General features: G+C 41.0%; 1 protein-coding gene across 1 annotated transcript in view; it reads left to right on the top strand.

The window, feature by feature from the left end:
• The window catches only part of SLC7A6 (solute carrier family 7 member 6), a 34,506-nt gene that overhangs the window by 552 nt on the left and 19,795 nt on the right, over positions 1-14,159 (top strand). The window contains exons 2-3 of the mRNA XM_077310786.1: positions 9,479-10,046; positions 12,720-12,845. Of these exons, the coding sequence (XP_077166901.1) occupies positions 9,518-10,046; positions 12,720-12,845 (655 nt within the window). The 5' untranslated portion in view covers positions 9,479-9,517. The remainder of the gene's footprint in view (positions 1-9,478; positions 10,047-12,719; positions 12,846-14,159) is intronic.

Genomic DNA, 14,159 nt, shown 5'->3' on the forward strand with positions numbered 1-14,159 from the left:
CACGGGAAAAGGGAGACATTGTGTGGGGTGTTTGTCCCTTCCTCCATGGAGGGTTTTTCATTGCTCTCTCTCACACACAACTCCCCCCCCCCCCCATTGAGCTCCCGTTCTGCAGGCTCGTCCGGCTCCATTCACTTGGAATAAAGCAGAGGAGGAGAAAAGTGTCGGGTTGGGGGAGAAGCAGACGCTGACTGGCTTCCGTGGGGAAAAATTAACATTTCGCTCCTCATTTTTTTTCCCCAGTGGGGAGAGGAATGGTGTGGGGTGCTTTTGTTCCGCATGGTCTTGTCGGCCCCCCTTCCATAGTACCATCCAAGACCATTCACTTGGATGGAGTGGGAGGTGGAAAGCGTCAGAGGGTGGGGTAGAAGCTGCAGTTGGCTCCCCCCCCTCCCGCCAGAGAGGGAGGGAGGAAGGAAAATGTCTGGGTTTTTCACCCCATGGAGAGTTCCCCACTGCCATTTCAGCTCCCTTGGCATGGTTCCATCCAAGTGAATGAGTACTCAGCTTCATTCACTTGGATAGGATAGAAAAGTGAGGGAATCTCAGGGGTGGAGGAAGAAGCCAGCTGTATTTGGTCACCTCAGGTGAGAAAATTAGTATTGCTATCCTCATCTTTTTTCCTAGGAGGATGGGGAGATAATGTGTGAGGTGTTGAGGGGAACCCACCCCATACAATGACTCCCCAGCTCATCTACACTTTCAACCTCTTTCTCCCTATTTCATCTCAGTGAACCAGCATTTAACTCCATTTATTTGGGGTAGAATGAAGCAGTAGCAATGAGGGGGAGAAAAGCTTCCTCCCATATCGTAGGCTTTCAAGAAGTCTTCCTATTTATTAGAAACCCATTCCCCTTTTCCCCTGGAACTGGTTTTTTAAAATTGCTTTTGATTTCTATAGATGTTTTAGAGTTGCATATGTAGTTTTAACTGTTGTAGTATTTTACTGCTTATCAATTTGTAAGTGCCTTGGATGGATGGATGGCTTGCCTCTTGATTTTCATTGGTCCTGCAAAGCAGGGGTAGTCAACCTGTGGTCCTCCAGATGTTCAAATGCTGGCAGGGGCTCATGGGAATTGTAGCCCATGAACATCTGGAGGACCACAGGTTGACTACCCCTGCTGCAAAGAACTGAGGTACCTTGTGGACAAAAATGGTAGGGGGACGGGAGCTCTTTGTAGATGAGTACACTTTATCCTTCACACAACCACAAAGTGTAGAGAACATCAAGTTAAAAGATTTCGGAGGAAATTTAAAGAAATGTTTTGGAGAAGTTTAGAGTGATTAGGCCAAATGCCTCTGCTGGGGGAAACTCTGGGACTATCACCAAACAGATCTTACTATGAGTATATTTGACCACACCGTATGATGGGAAAAAAACAGGGCCTCCCTCATATGTTGATCTCTGCAAGGTGGAGGAGGATCATATTAAAGGAGTATTTTCTAAGTCTTCAGAGACTACCAAACCATTAGCCCTTTGAACTTGACTGGAAACAAATGACAGTCTGTGTAACTGTTTTGATATTACAGAACTGTGATCTTGTTCCAGACAGAAGTCTGGCTGTAGCATTCTGCATTATCTGTACTTTCTGGACTGTTCCCAGAATAGCCTTACACAGAGCACATGAAATGCACTGCAGTATAACACAGACGTCATTAACTCATGGATGATGGTAGCAAGAACCTGGTCTTCCAGCAGGGGGTGCGGTTGGCAAATCAGCTGAAGTGAAATAAAACAGTCCTGGATTTCCAGGTATTGGTGGTGCCCCCAAATTTGGGGCCTCTCTGTTCTTACCAGATCAGGTTCACAGGTGGCATGTACTCTCAGATGGTGTTTTTGCACCCTACCTGTGAACTTGATCTGGCAAAGAGAGAGAGGCCATGTCAAGGACAGATTTTCCTTTTTCTGGGTGGCCTACTGTCTCAACTCTTCTATTTGGTTAGTATTGTGGTGGTGGTGGTGGTTGATAGAGCACTATTAGCTGGACCAGCACTATCGGGAAGGGTCCTAGGAAGAATTTCCCCTTTTCCACTTTCCTTAAGAATAAGGTTGCTTAGACATAAAAGCTATTTTTATCTCTCCTTTCCCATGAATAACCATAACAAAGTAGTCTTAGAACAAAGTTTATATAGGCCATTGTGTGCACGCACACTTTTTTCAAATACCATCAGGAGCCTTGTTCACCCTTTTTAAATGCCCCAGAAAACTCTGTGAAATAACCTATGTACTGATACACTAAGATTTTGCCGCACCTTTGTGAAGCTCCATTGGAAATTTGCTAAGCTATCAGTTCCCTTCACAAAGGCACACAGAGGGCTGTGGAACCTTTCAATCTGATCCTAGGCAAATTTACACAAAAATAAACCCCACTGAAATAACTTAATCTTTAGTATTTAGGATTGCAACCTCTCTGTGCACTCAGTTCCACTGCCTCCCCTTTCCCCAATAAAAATCTTCATAGAACATGCATCGACTCCACAGAAGACTATCTAGTGTCCTCTTTGCTGTCTAAGCTCTGCAGGGGGGAATGAGGCAGGAGTGGGTTGGCTATTGTGTAAATCAGAATCTCCTCCATTCTCACTGATGCTTCCCTTATTTCACAGAAATCTCATTTTAAAGCTCTGGTTAAGAAAAAGAGAACACTGTTCATCCTTTTATCTTGTTGAAATCATTATGGAGTCTTCATCTGGTGTATGCATGTTGTAGCCTGTTTATATTTTTAAAATAGAAAATAGATGCTGTAAAATTTAAGGCTGTCAAGCTGGAAATACCATGTTTTAAACGTTCTGCAGGACTTCTGCCTAGTTTCCAACCAAGAGACAGTTGAGTTTAGTTATTATACTTTCATATGCTCTTCCAAAGAATTTAGCCTCCCTTTCCGCCTTATAGTAATCCATTGAGATAGATACTATCTAAATGTTGCCCAGTGAACACTGTAGTTCAGGGGTAGTCAACCTGTGGTCCTCCAGATCTTCATGGACTACAATTTCCATGAGCCCCTGCCAGCAAACACTGTCAGGGGCTCATGGGAATTGTAGTCCATGAACATCTGGAGGACCACAGGTTGACTACCCCTGATTCAGGCTTTGCAGTGGTCATCTCACCACTACAGCTAATCTCTGCTGTGCTAACTGAGCTTGCTTGGATACTAACTACTTTTAGGGGATGGAGAGAGGTGCCTTTCTAGTATCAAAGTAGAAAAGTTGACCATGATCATTAAAGAAACAGAAACAGGCGGTTGGCACTTGTTTCCCATAGACTTGAATCAGTCTGCTTGGAAGGGTATTTGAGATTGGAAATTGGTGGGATTTAATCTGAAGTAGCTGACAGTGCTCTGCAGAAGCTCAAAAACAAGGCAACCTATTCTTATGCCCAAGTTCCCTGCTGTGAAGTGGAACACTACTAAGTGTTTGTCCATTTTCTTAATGCTTTTCTTTCTTACTCTACTTTTCTGCTCTGCCAGGTCCTGTATTTGTTAGGACACATTTACCAAGCATAATTACAGTGTTCTATAACAGTGGCAGTTAATTGGCCTAGTATAGCTGCATACATCCTTTGTGGTGCAATTAAACTTCTTTTGCATTAGTTATGCTAGCATTGTTTTCCAGAAGGTACCCAGCATTCCTTCACAGTGAATTTCCACAACAGCTCTGCAAAAATCCCTCACTACATTTATTCAGCCCTCTCATCTTTCCCTATCTGTTGACTGTTTTTATTTGCATACTCCTTTTTTCCCCCACCCGGAGTTCACTTTGCTGAGATCATGCAGCATGCTAATTCTTACAAAATACTGTTGAGCCTTGAGATAGAAGGAAAGGGTACTGTTGCCAACTGTTAGATCCCAGGAGATCAAAGTTAATTTTTTTTTTAAGCCAGAGTTAGTTGCTATTATGACAAGCTTGGAACTGGTGTGAGACATTGTTTATTCAACATAGAAGTTGACACAAAAGTAGCATGGCAGGTAGGTGTCTTTCTTCCCAGCGTAATTCCTGTTAAGACACATATCGTGGCAATTTGTATCCCCTTTGGTATATCTAGCATTAGTGGTTCTTCCCCTTTAGTGCTAGCAATTTAAAACAATCCAGAATTCATTAGGATTTCACAATTCATCAGAATGCTGCTGTTGCTTTTGTTAGCCTTTAAAGGAAAAAGTGTGGCCAGCAAACGGTTATAACAATGGTTACAACAATGTTTATTACTGAAATCATTCAGGATCTCTCCTCCCTTTGTGGCTCCCTGGAGAACCTATGGAGTTGCAATGGTTTTTTAAAAAGATGCTAGGAAGAGCCTGTTTTGGACCACTCAGCATCTTCTCTGTTTTGAGTCAGAATCTCTTTCGTCTGAGAGTTTTGACCTCATCTTTGTTTGTGTATAGTGGTGCATTCCTTTTGGAGTGTGCATTTGAAGTAGCACATTTTTGTTCAGATATTGCTAAAACTCTTCCCATGAACTGGTACTGATTGTTAGTTTGCTTTTTCATACTTCTGCTTGCATTCTTGAATCTTTGCAGCCCTTTCAGTGATGAGTCTGGGCAAATGGGTCTTAGTGTTGTCTCTGTATGTGGGAGCTGGTTCACAACTTTGCTCAGCTGACAGTTTTTTGGGGATGGTGCACTCACCCATTGTAAACCTGTATAACATGTGATGTGTCAAAAGCCAAATACATGGGCAAGTCTGATTTATGTAAGGAAGAAAAAATGTCCATGCAGTCTGAGAGAAAAATAGCAGGTTAAACTATGCGTTTCTTCTAGCGGCATCTTTACTGATTCCCAGGTGCTTTTGTCTAACAACCCGAAGTCAAAGTCTTACAATCTTGATACTTTATTGCGTAAAGTATGGGAGTTAAAGTCGAACCATCATAGACAGTAAGAATAGACTCTGGATTGTATCCCCTTGAGCTTCTCATGCCATGATTCTTTTCATCTTTCACTTCATAGACACAGCCATGATTAAGAGTTATTTCCACATTTGTCTTGATTATGATTAATGGTAACAAATGGGTCCTGTTGAAGTTGGGGGACTTGCACCTCTTACTTAAGAGGAGTCTCCATTAGCATTGCTTGTGGCTTTTGGTACAGATAGAACCTTTAACGTAGTAAAAGCTGCTGAGGTAATGTGAAGTGCAGTTGATGCCAAAGAAAAAAACAGATTAATGGAGAAGAAATGCAAATTTCCGCAGCTCTTTCCCAATCTATAAATATTGCACTCAATCCATCTGGCCCTGGGGCTTTTTGAGCTTTTGTTGCCATTATTTCTTGCATTGTAATTCTTTGATTGAGAATTTTTCTGTGATGGTCTGTGAATTTGCTCATTGATATTTTTTGACAGAATGTTCCAGGGTCTATATTTTGTTCCTTTTTTGTATATATATTCTGAAAAAATTGGGTAAGACATGAATGAATTTCTGCTTCATTATTATAATTCAGGCCTTCATGTGATAACTTTGTGATGCTATGCTTCTGATAGCTCTTCCGCAGTCTTTGAGCTAGCCATCTCCCCGGTTTATCTGCCCATTCAAAGTTTTTTTGTTTGAGATAATCAAGTTTCTTCCTCATTTCCTCCGCCTCTAGGTTGTCTCTCTGTATTCTTAATAATTTTATTTGTTTTGCTAATCCTCTGGTTTGATGTTCTTGGTGTTGCTTTTCTGTCTGTTGCAGTTTTTCTTTTATTTCACTCAGAGTCTTTTCCTTTCTTTTTCTTATTGTAGTGTTAAGTCGCAAAAGTATGCTTCTCATAGATGCTTTACTGGCGTCCCACACCGTGGCCAATGCACTTACTGCTTTTTTTTGTAAACAAAAAGGCTGTGAACTTACAGAACACTTTTCAGATGATTTTAGATAATATGTTCCTTGAAACATATATGTGAGGCATGCTTCTTCAAAAGAAGAAGCATGTCCTGCATAGTGCAAGGGATTGGACTAGATCAGTGGTCCCCAACCTTTTTATCACCGGGGACCGGTCAACGCTTGACAATCTTAATGAGGCCCGGGGGGGTTAGTCTTTTGCCGAGGGACATCACCGCTGCCTGAGCCCCTGCTCCACTTGCTTTCCTGCCGGTGCCACTGACTTCCCGCCACCCACTGGGGGGCGCTGCCAGCAGCATCTGCACAGTGCCACGCCGAGGGGGAGCCCCAGCCATGACGGCTGCTGGAGAGCACCAATGTTGAGCTGGCGGCAAAGTGGCAGGGCAGCCCCCGAGGCAGCAGTTGGGGAGGAGGAGCTGCAGCCCGGTACCAACTGATCCACGGACTGGTCCTTGTTCCCGGACCGGGAGTTGGGGACCACTGGACTAGATGACCCAGGAGGATCCTTCCAACTCTATTATTCTATGATTCTAAAAGGTGGTACTTGTAGTATTGCTATACAGTGCCAAAGAACATCTATCTGAGCAATGGAAGAACAGTGTCATCTCTTTGTTATTTAAAGACAAATGCATTTTAGAGTGGCTTTCTTTTCAACAGAGAAGAGGAGCTCAAGTTACCCAGGAAGACTTCAGCTGGTATGACACTGCTAAAAATAACTTGAGCAGCATTTGTTTGTTACATTTAAAAGTCAAATATTTTACAACCGGTTAGATCAGATATGACACAACATTGGTTAGGCTAAAGCCTGACAGCGTTTTCTCTGGCACTGTAAAAACAGCATATCTCTTGAAACATTGGTAGGTTGAAACCCACAAATCAGTCACGCTTAGCCTAGGACGGTGTGTACCGATGGCACCTTCACTTTTTTCCATTTAGGATTGTTTAAGAGAGAAGGAAAATTAGGATTGTTGGAAAGAAGGAAGATTATGAGAAAACAAATTTGTTGACTCAAGGAGTTGTCCTTGCTGTAGTGATTAATATGTTCTGCTGTGTGAACAAAATCTATGCATGCAAATGAGGATGCTATTCAGAGTATGACAAGTGCTACAGAGCTCCCTTGCATTAAAAGGAAGAATTGCTGTGTGCCACTGTTCCCACCCTTTACCAATGTGATGGAAGGTATTTATATCTCTGTTTGAGGCTTTGAATCTGCCACCGCCACCTTCATGGTCTTGACATCTTACTGTAGGAATGAGATGTTAAAGTGACAGCCTGAAAGAGGTCTTCAGTCGAAAAACTGAATTTTGGAGAAAAATGCTAAAGAAGAGTGAAAGTAAAGAACAAAATTGCTGATTTATTTCTGGCATTTCACAACTTTGCTTAAGCCAGGGCCTAATGTGTGAAAGTGTCTTCTAAGTCACCAGGAATTTTGTTCATAGAGAGGTTTATTTAGCTGGCTAATTTATAGCTCAACTTTCTTCTAAAGATCTTGGGTGTTAAAATTGATTATCACATCATGGGATGGATTGTACCACTACAGTCAGTTTTTATACCTTTTCCCACAGCAGTGAAGTGTATTAAGTAAGATGAAGTGTAATTTACACAATAGGCAATTTCATTCTGTTCATGTGAGGTTTTCTTAAGGGTGTATTTTGTCTTTTAAGTTGATGAATCTTCTGTAACCAAGTGGGCTAACATTGTTTTTTTTCTTATAAGTACGGACACAGAGCTCTAATTGTTTCCAAGTTGTCCCTCTTCAGGTTTCTCTCTGATGGACTTTGTGTAGCCAGTATCCTTTTCTGTTATTTTCAGAGGTCACAGGTCCCCTTGCATTTGATTGCTTTTTAGAAGAGTTGGTTTTTATACCCTGCTTTTCACAACCCAGGGGAGTCTGAGTCGCTTATAATTGCTTTCCTTCCCTCTCCCCACAACAGATACTCTGTGTGGTATATGAGGCTGAGAGAGCTCTGACAGAACTGCCTTGTGAGAACAGCTCTAACAGGACTGTAACCTACCCAATGTCACCCAGCTGGCTGCATGTGGAGGAGCAGAGAGTCAAATCCTGCTCTCCAGATTACAGGCTGCCGGTCTTAAGCACCACACTGACTCTCCTAGGTCAGTGCATGAAGAGCAGAGAGCATAACTCTGTTGACAAATTACATCTGTTAATATTTCTGTATTATTCTTCAGAGAAACCACACTTGGATTAAATCTGAGATTTAATGTTGTGGTTTGCATAGTGGATGTATTATATCCTCTATATGCTTCTAAACCTTAGCATTATATTGGAGACCAGACATTCGGGAAAGCAGGCATAAACTCTAGTTGCTACCAAAGTGGATCAAAATTTATGGACCTCTGGAAATGAGTCTCAACTGGACACTCATAAATCACAGGTTATATTTTCTTTTCTGATGGCCAGGCATTTTCTGGAATGTTTTGTGCTTGCATTCTATATGGATTCTCTTTTATTAAATATTTTTGTGTTGCTAGAGCATTCCCAACAGATTATCTCAAGGATAACTATACATATTTATGTATTTAACAGTCTCCTTGTCTGTCAATGTGTTTTACCCTTTATGTAAAGCTAGAAAGTGTTGAATTGCATAAGAGCAGTACTTGTTGGAGGTTGATGTAAAGATTCAAAAGGAGATTTTCTAAAATAATTAGTTACTTGTTCATATTTATGCATACTCAGTGTACATCCATGAATCGATCCTGTCAATTTTAAAGATAAGATTTTTTTTCTTGAGTGTGCACATTTATTTTGTGACCCCCCCCCCAATGCATTTGTACTTATGGGCCATTCTGCAAACGATATTTTCTACACTGAGATAATAGCTGTGTAGGGGGGAAAACATGTATTAAACAACAGTGTTTAGAAGTTTCTGTGGTAGTACTCATATTTTCTGTCAGTAGTCTTGACCTCAGACAAAGATCCTTCCTAGTCCTACATGCAATCCTGATCTGGGAACCTGCTGCTTACAACGTATATGCTGTAGCACTGGACACTGATGAGAACATGTGACATTACTTTAATATCTTAAAGTACTTTAATATCTAATTAATATCTTAATTAGATGGGAACATAAAAGGCCCAGCTATCCTGCTTGGTCTCGTGGAAGCAATGATAAGCCTGTTTTAAAACTAATTTTTATATCTGTGCAGACTTTAGCTTGAAGACTTTCTGAGAAACTACTAGAGATTCATTATGAAGTAACAGGTGTAGTATTTGTAACAAATAACAGGTGTATCTTAATCTCATTTAGATGTAGCTTAAGATATGAACTTGGATCCAGCAGGGTACAAGTAGAAACATAAATGGGCAAAGCATAGTTCTGCTTGCACAACATCTTGTGCAACACATAGCATGTTCCTTCTATTATATTATAGTGCCCTGAAATTGGTTGCACAGGCTGTTGTGGAAGCAGAAACACAAGTGAGGATACTGTACTGCAAGTGACTACCATAGACTTTTTCTTGCATTTCTGCTTGCACAAGTGGACATTCCAAGCAGTCTTATTACAAGCAACTTCTGAAGTTCTTCAGTAAGTCTTCGAAATATGCAAATACTATTTTCAGCCATGTGGCTACTTGTATATTTGCCTTTCAGACCCCTTCTCCTTGAGGTAGCTGACCTTTCTACTTTCTAATTCTACTTTCCTTTTTTGCAGCTGTTGGTGACTCGAGTTGGAGTGGGTACTGATAGCATAATGGAAGAGGCAGAAAAATTTTCATCTCTCAATTCATTGGCTAAGTACTATCCTGTTAAGGAAGCTGACAAAACTGATCCAAGTCCCAAAGGTCAAAGGAGTGAAGGAAACCAAGGAACAATGCAACTGAAAAAAGAAATCTCTCTTCTCAATGGGATCAGCTTAATAGTAGGAAACATGATTGGTTCAGGTATCTTTGTTTCCCCCAAAGGAGTACTTAACCACAGTACATCGTATGGATTGTCGCTAGTAATTTGGGCAATTGGGGGCCTTTTTTCCGTCGTTGGTGCTCTCTGCTATGCTGAACTTGGAACCACTATCACTAAGTCAGGAGCCAGTTATGCATATATCTTGGAGGCCTTTGGAAGCTTCATTGCCTTTATACGCCTGTGGACTTCCCTGCTGATCATTGAGCCAACAAGTCAGGCAATTATTGCAATAACTTTTGCCAACTACATAGTGCAACCAGTCTTCCCTTCTTGTCAACCTCCTTATGTCGCTTGTCGACTTATTGCAGCTGCCTGTATATGTAAGTATTTTGCAAAAGCAAGTGTGGGATAGCTGGGTTGATGTAGGCTTGGGGGAAGAGAAGAGCCCATCTGTTGTACTTGCAGCAAAGTTGCTTTAAATGCTTGTGAGCCAATAAGTGGCTGTTTCCAAAAGCAGTCAATAATGTATTGCATGATACGAGACAAGGCAAATAAGATTAAGGTGATCTAGATCAGGGGTAGTCAACCAGTGGTCCTCCAGATGTTCATAGACTACAATTCCCATGAGCCCCTGCCAGCATTTGCTGGCAGGGGCTCATGGGAATTGTAGTCCGTGAACATCTGGAGGACCACAGGTTGACTACCCCGATCTAGATAACCAGGAAAATCCCGTGTTTCGAGTGGCAAATGATTATTAGAATGTCCAAATCTTAGTGCAGTGACTTGCTGGAGTATAATAAGCCCTCTAGTCCCTTACATTAGTTGTAGTGTTGACCAGTCATTCATTTCTAGAAACTTGTAGACAGGACAAGACTGATGGTAATCCCATGTCTATTCCTTGTGGTCTTCTGCCTCTAAACACAGAGCTTCTGTATAATAATTATGACCAATATGACCATCCACACATTTATTGATTGATTGATTTATACCCTGCCCCTCCCAGCGTGCCAGCTCTCCTGTGCTACTTCAGACCAACACAGTTACTCATTTGAATCTGTCCAGTATGCTCATTGTAGATAGAATGTGGGGGGCACAATTTTAAATGGCGCATAGACTGACTGAAATATTAGTGGGTAGATGTGCAGTCTATTATCCTTACAGATATTCTCATGTATAGAAGTATTCTTGCAAGGGGCTTTCTCTCGTCACCCCATTGAACTCTGACCAAACTAGAAAAGAATTTAGTGCCTGAGCAGAACTGCCTTGCAGACCCCCTGTCCATTTATTTTCACTTGTATTTTTAACTTCTTGTCAAAGTTTCTGAATTTGTTGCCACCTTTAAGGATATTATATCCATGCTGTATTCTGTTTATATAAGGCCAGAACATAAGAATGGGTTAGGCCGTTAGGGTTTCACTGCCCAGTGAAATTCAACTAAATTTGTATGTGCTTCTATGGCTGAGCTCAATAGGAAGGATGCAAGCCCAATTTTTTTCATACAAGAAGGGTTTGCCTAAGTGATTATTTTATATCTGGAAGAACATTCTTGTATTCCACCTGTGAAAGGAAGTTGGGAACAAATTTTCTGTCTATCATCCATGGATACAGTGATAGGCTGCTGCATAAATCGGGATATTTTTCAAGTAGGATACAATGTATATGTTGCCCTACTATGGATACAGTGATAGGCTGCTGCATAAATCGGGATATTTTTCAAGTAGGATACAATGTATATGTTGCCCTACTTACCTCATGAAAAGACAGGTCAAGGCAGTTACAAATGAAAACTTGGCTGATAACATGGTTACCATCCACTATACAGAGACTGAGATTTCATCATATTTATGTTTACCAAGTTGTTCCATAGGTACTTTGTCTGTTGTCACAAGATATTCCCTGTGTGTCTACATTGGCTTGTAAAATAGCCCTGACTTAGCAGAAAAAACTTCTGCTTGAATATTTTACTCTAAGGCCTGTAGCAAGCAACTGCTTAGCCTCCAGCAGTCCAGGGGATTCTATGGTTTAGATCAGGGGTAGTCAGCCTGTGGTCCTCCGGATGTCCATGGACTACAATTCCCCTGCCAACGCCCCTGCCTGCGTTTGAAATCATGATTTGAAGTGGGATTGCAAGTCATGGCTGAAGCCTAGCACTCAAGTTTGGTTATACAATATGGATATTGTGACACCCAGAAATTGGCATTCAAGACTACAGTTTGTGTGTGTATGACTTTAAGCCACATGATTTACAGACGTAGACAGTTTAGGATTTTAGATGCGTGTGTGTGTGCTTGTTTTCTTGTGTATTGAAATAATAACTTTTCCATGACTCATAGCTGAGGATTTAAAAAGCTGACAGTAAAATTTTAAGTCATTGCTGTATCATGCTTTACCGTTTATGCTCAGTTGGCTTGATAAGACGGAGATTACAATTTTGCTAACGTGCTTTCCGGATATAAACAATTGTGCCTTTTGGAGCTTGCCAAATAGATAATTGCTTAGAACTATTCTGCACCTTTAAACCAATTTCTTCATTTAACAGGGAATTATATATGACTGCTTGTCACATTTTACAGTATTCAAAAGCATTCCCTAACTACCCTTAAGTCTACCTAATCCTTGAGTCTAACCATGGTGTTAAACTACTTAACTGACACTCGTTGGCGTTGTTGAATAGAGGAGTTCCTGAGTGGCACTTCCTGTTTTCATTAGGAAAGTTGTGGTTAAAATGAAAGCAGTTTACTAATCATCTCTCACTGTGAAGGTGCCAACTGCAGGGTGATATCCCTAAAGATGATTAGTAGGTTGTGACTATGGACAAGTAATCTTTTCATGCCTTAAATCCTTTTTATATGAAGTGTGTATGTCTTGGTCTTGCACTAAGGGAACAGAGACCACTGATATGAACTCCTTTGCCCTCTACAGTTCTGCTTAACCCAGCCTGCTAGTAAGTAGTTGTGGCATGTTAACTCCAGCATGGAGCAGAATTTCAGGCTGATGCTTAATAAAACTGAATACTCTCTAATGTCCTTCTTGCTTCCTTTTTTGTTTCCTAGGTCTCCTAACGTTTATAAATTGTGCCTATGTTAAGTGGGGAACCAGGGTGCAGGATGTATTCACCTATGCCAAAGTCACTGCTCTTATTGTCATCATCATAACAGGAGTTGTTAAACTATGCCAGGGTAAGATTAACAGCTCAATGCATGGAGGTTTGTATTTATCAGACAACAAATATTGAGAAGCACTTGTTGGATTGTTCATGGATAAATACTCTCAGCATTTATTGGTTCTCCCCCTCATGGTAATGAGCTGATTCATGGTAATGAGCTTTAATTTGGCTAACTTCTGCTCAGTACAGATAGTCATGCCTGCAGTGGTTGGTGATGTGCATGGGATTGTACTTTATAACCTCTGTACTTCTAACTGTTCAAAGCCCTTGCACAGTATAATGTATTCTTTAAACTGAACTGTGGAAAACTTCTCCGGATAAATCATTGGCTTGCCAAATTGGGACCCCATGTATTGTAGCGTGGTGTAATGATGAAGAGTGGTTGCTTCCAATCTGGTGAGCTGGATTTGATTCCCCACTCCTCCACATGCAGCCAGCTAGGTGACCTTGGGCTCATCACAGCCCTGATAGTGCTGTTCTCACAGAGCAGTCCTGACAGAAGCTGTCTCAGCCTCACCTTCCTCACAAGGTGCCTATAGTAGGGAGATGAAGGGAAGGCGATTGGAAGCCACTTTGAGACTCCTTCAGGCCATGAAAAGTAAGGTTCAAAACCCAACTCTTCTTCTTAAACATTTTTAATATACTACTTTTCCCAACTGTTATGCTGCTTTAACAGCAGGTTGATTTGGAAGACCAAATAACAAAGGCCTTTAATTGCAATTTCTGTGCGTAGCTGGCTTTGGCAAGCTTGCAGCATAAAAGCAAAAGCACACTGCTCTTTACCCCTTTCTATTGTTCGGTTTTTAAATAACTGAGCCTGCTAACTCTTCCCCCCTGTGAACTATAATATTTCAGCTATTGTGGCTTTATCAAGTGTCTGTGTTTAAGCTTTTCTTCCTGTTTATTTTGGAAGGTTTCTTAGTGTGCTGACTTGAGAAAATAATGTTTTGTACCATTTGTCCTTTCCATATTTAAAAGACCACTGATGCCCATTCCCTTCCATCTTTTGTGTTTTTGTAGGGTAACACATGAACACAACAATGTCACATAACTCCTGAAAGTGTGGTTTTTGTTTTTAAAATCCTGTATCTCTTTAACCATCTTTATTCTAATCTGCTTCTGTTTCATCGTTTTAGTGTTGCACAGAGAGATTATAAATATTAAAATTAAGAGCAAATTGACATACTACAGTCATTTTAAGCATTGCAACAATTTCAGGCTGAGGAGTGCTTAAGTACTCTTTAAAATGTGTTTACAGTTCAGGCAAAATAAACCAAACATATTGTTTTTAAAATGCATTTGGAATTCCCTTTTCCATTTTAAGAAT

This window comes from Paroedura picta, chromosome 14, assembly GCF_049243985.1.
Source record: "Paroedura picta isolate Pp20150507F chromosome 14, Ppicta_v3.0, whole genome shotgun sequence".
Lineage (NCBI taxonomy): Eukaryota > Metazoa > Chordata > Lepidosauria > Squamata > Gekkonidae > Paroedura > Paroedura picta.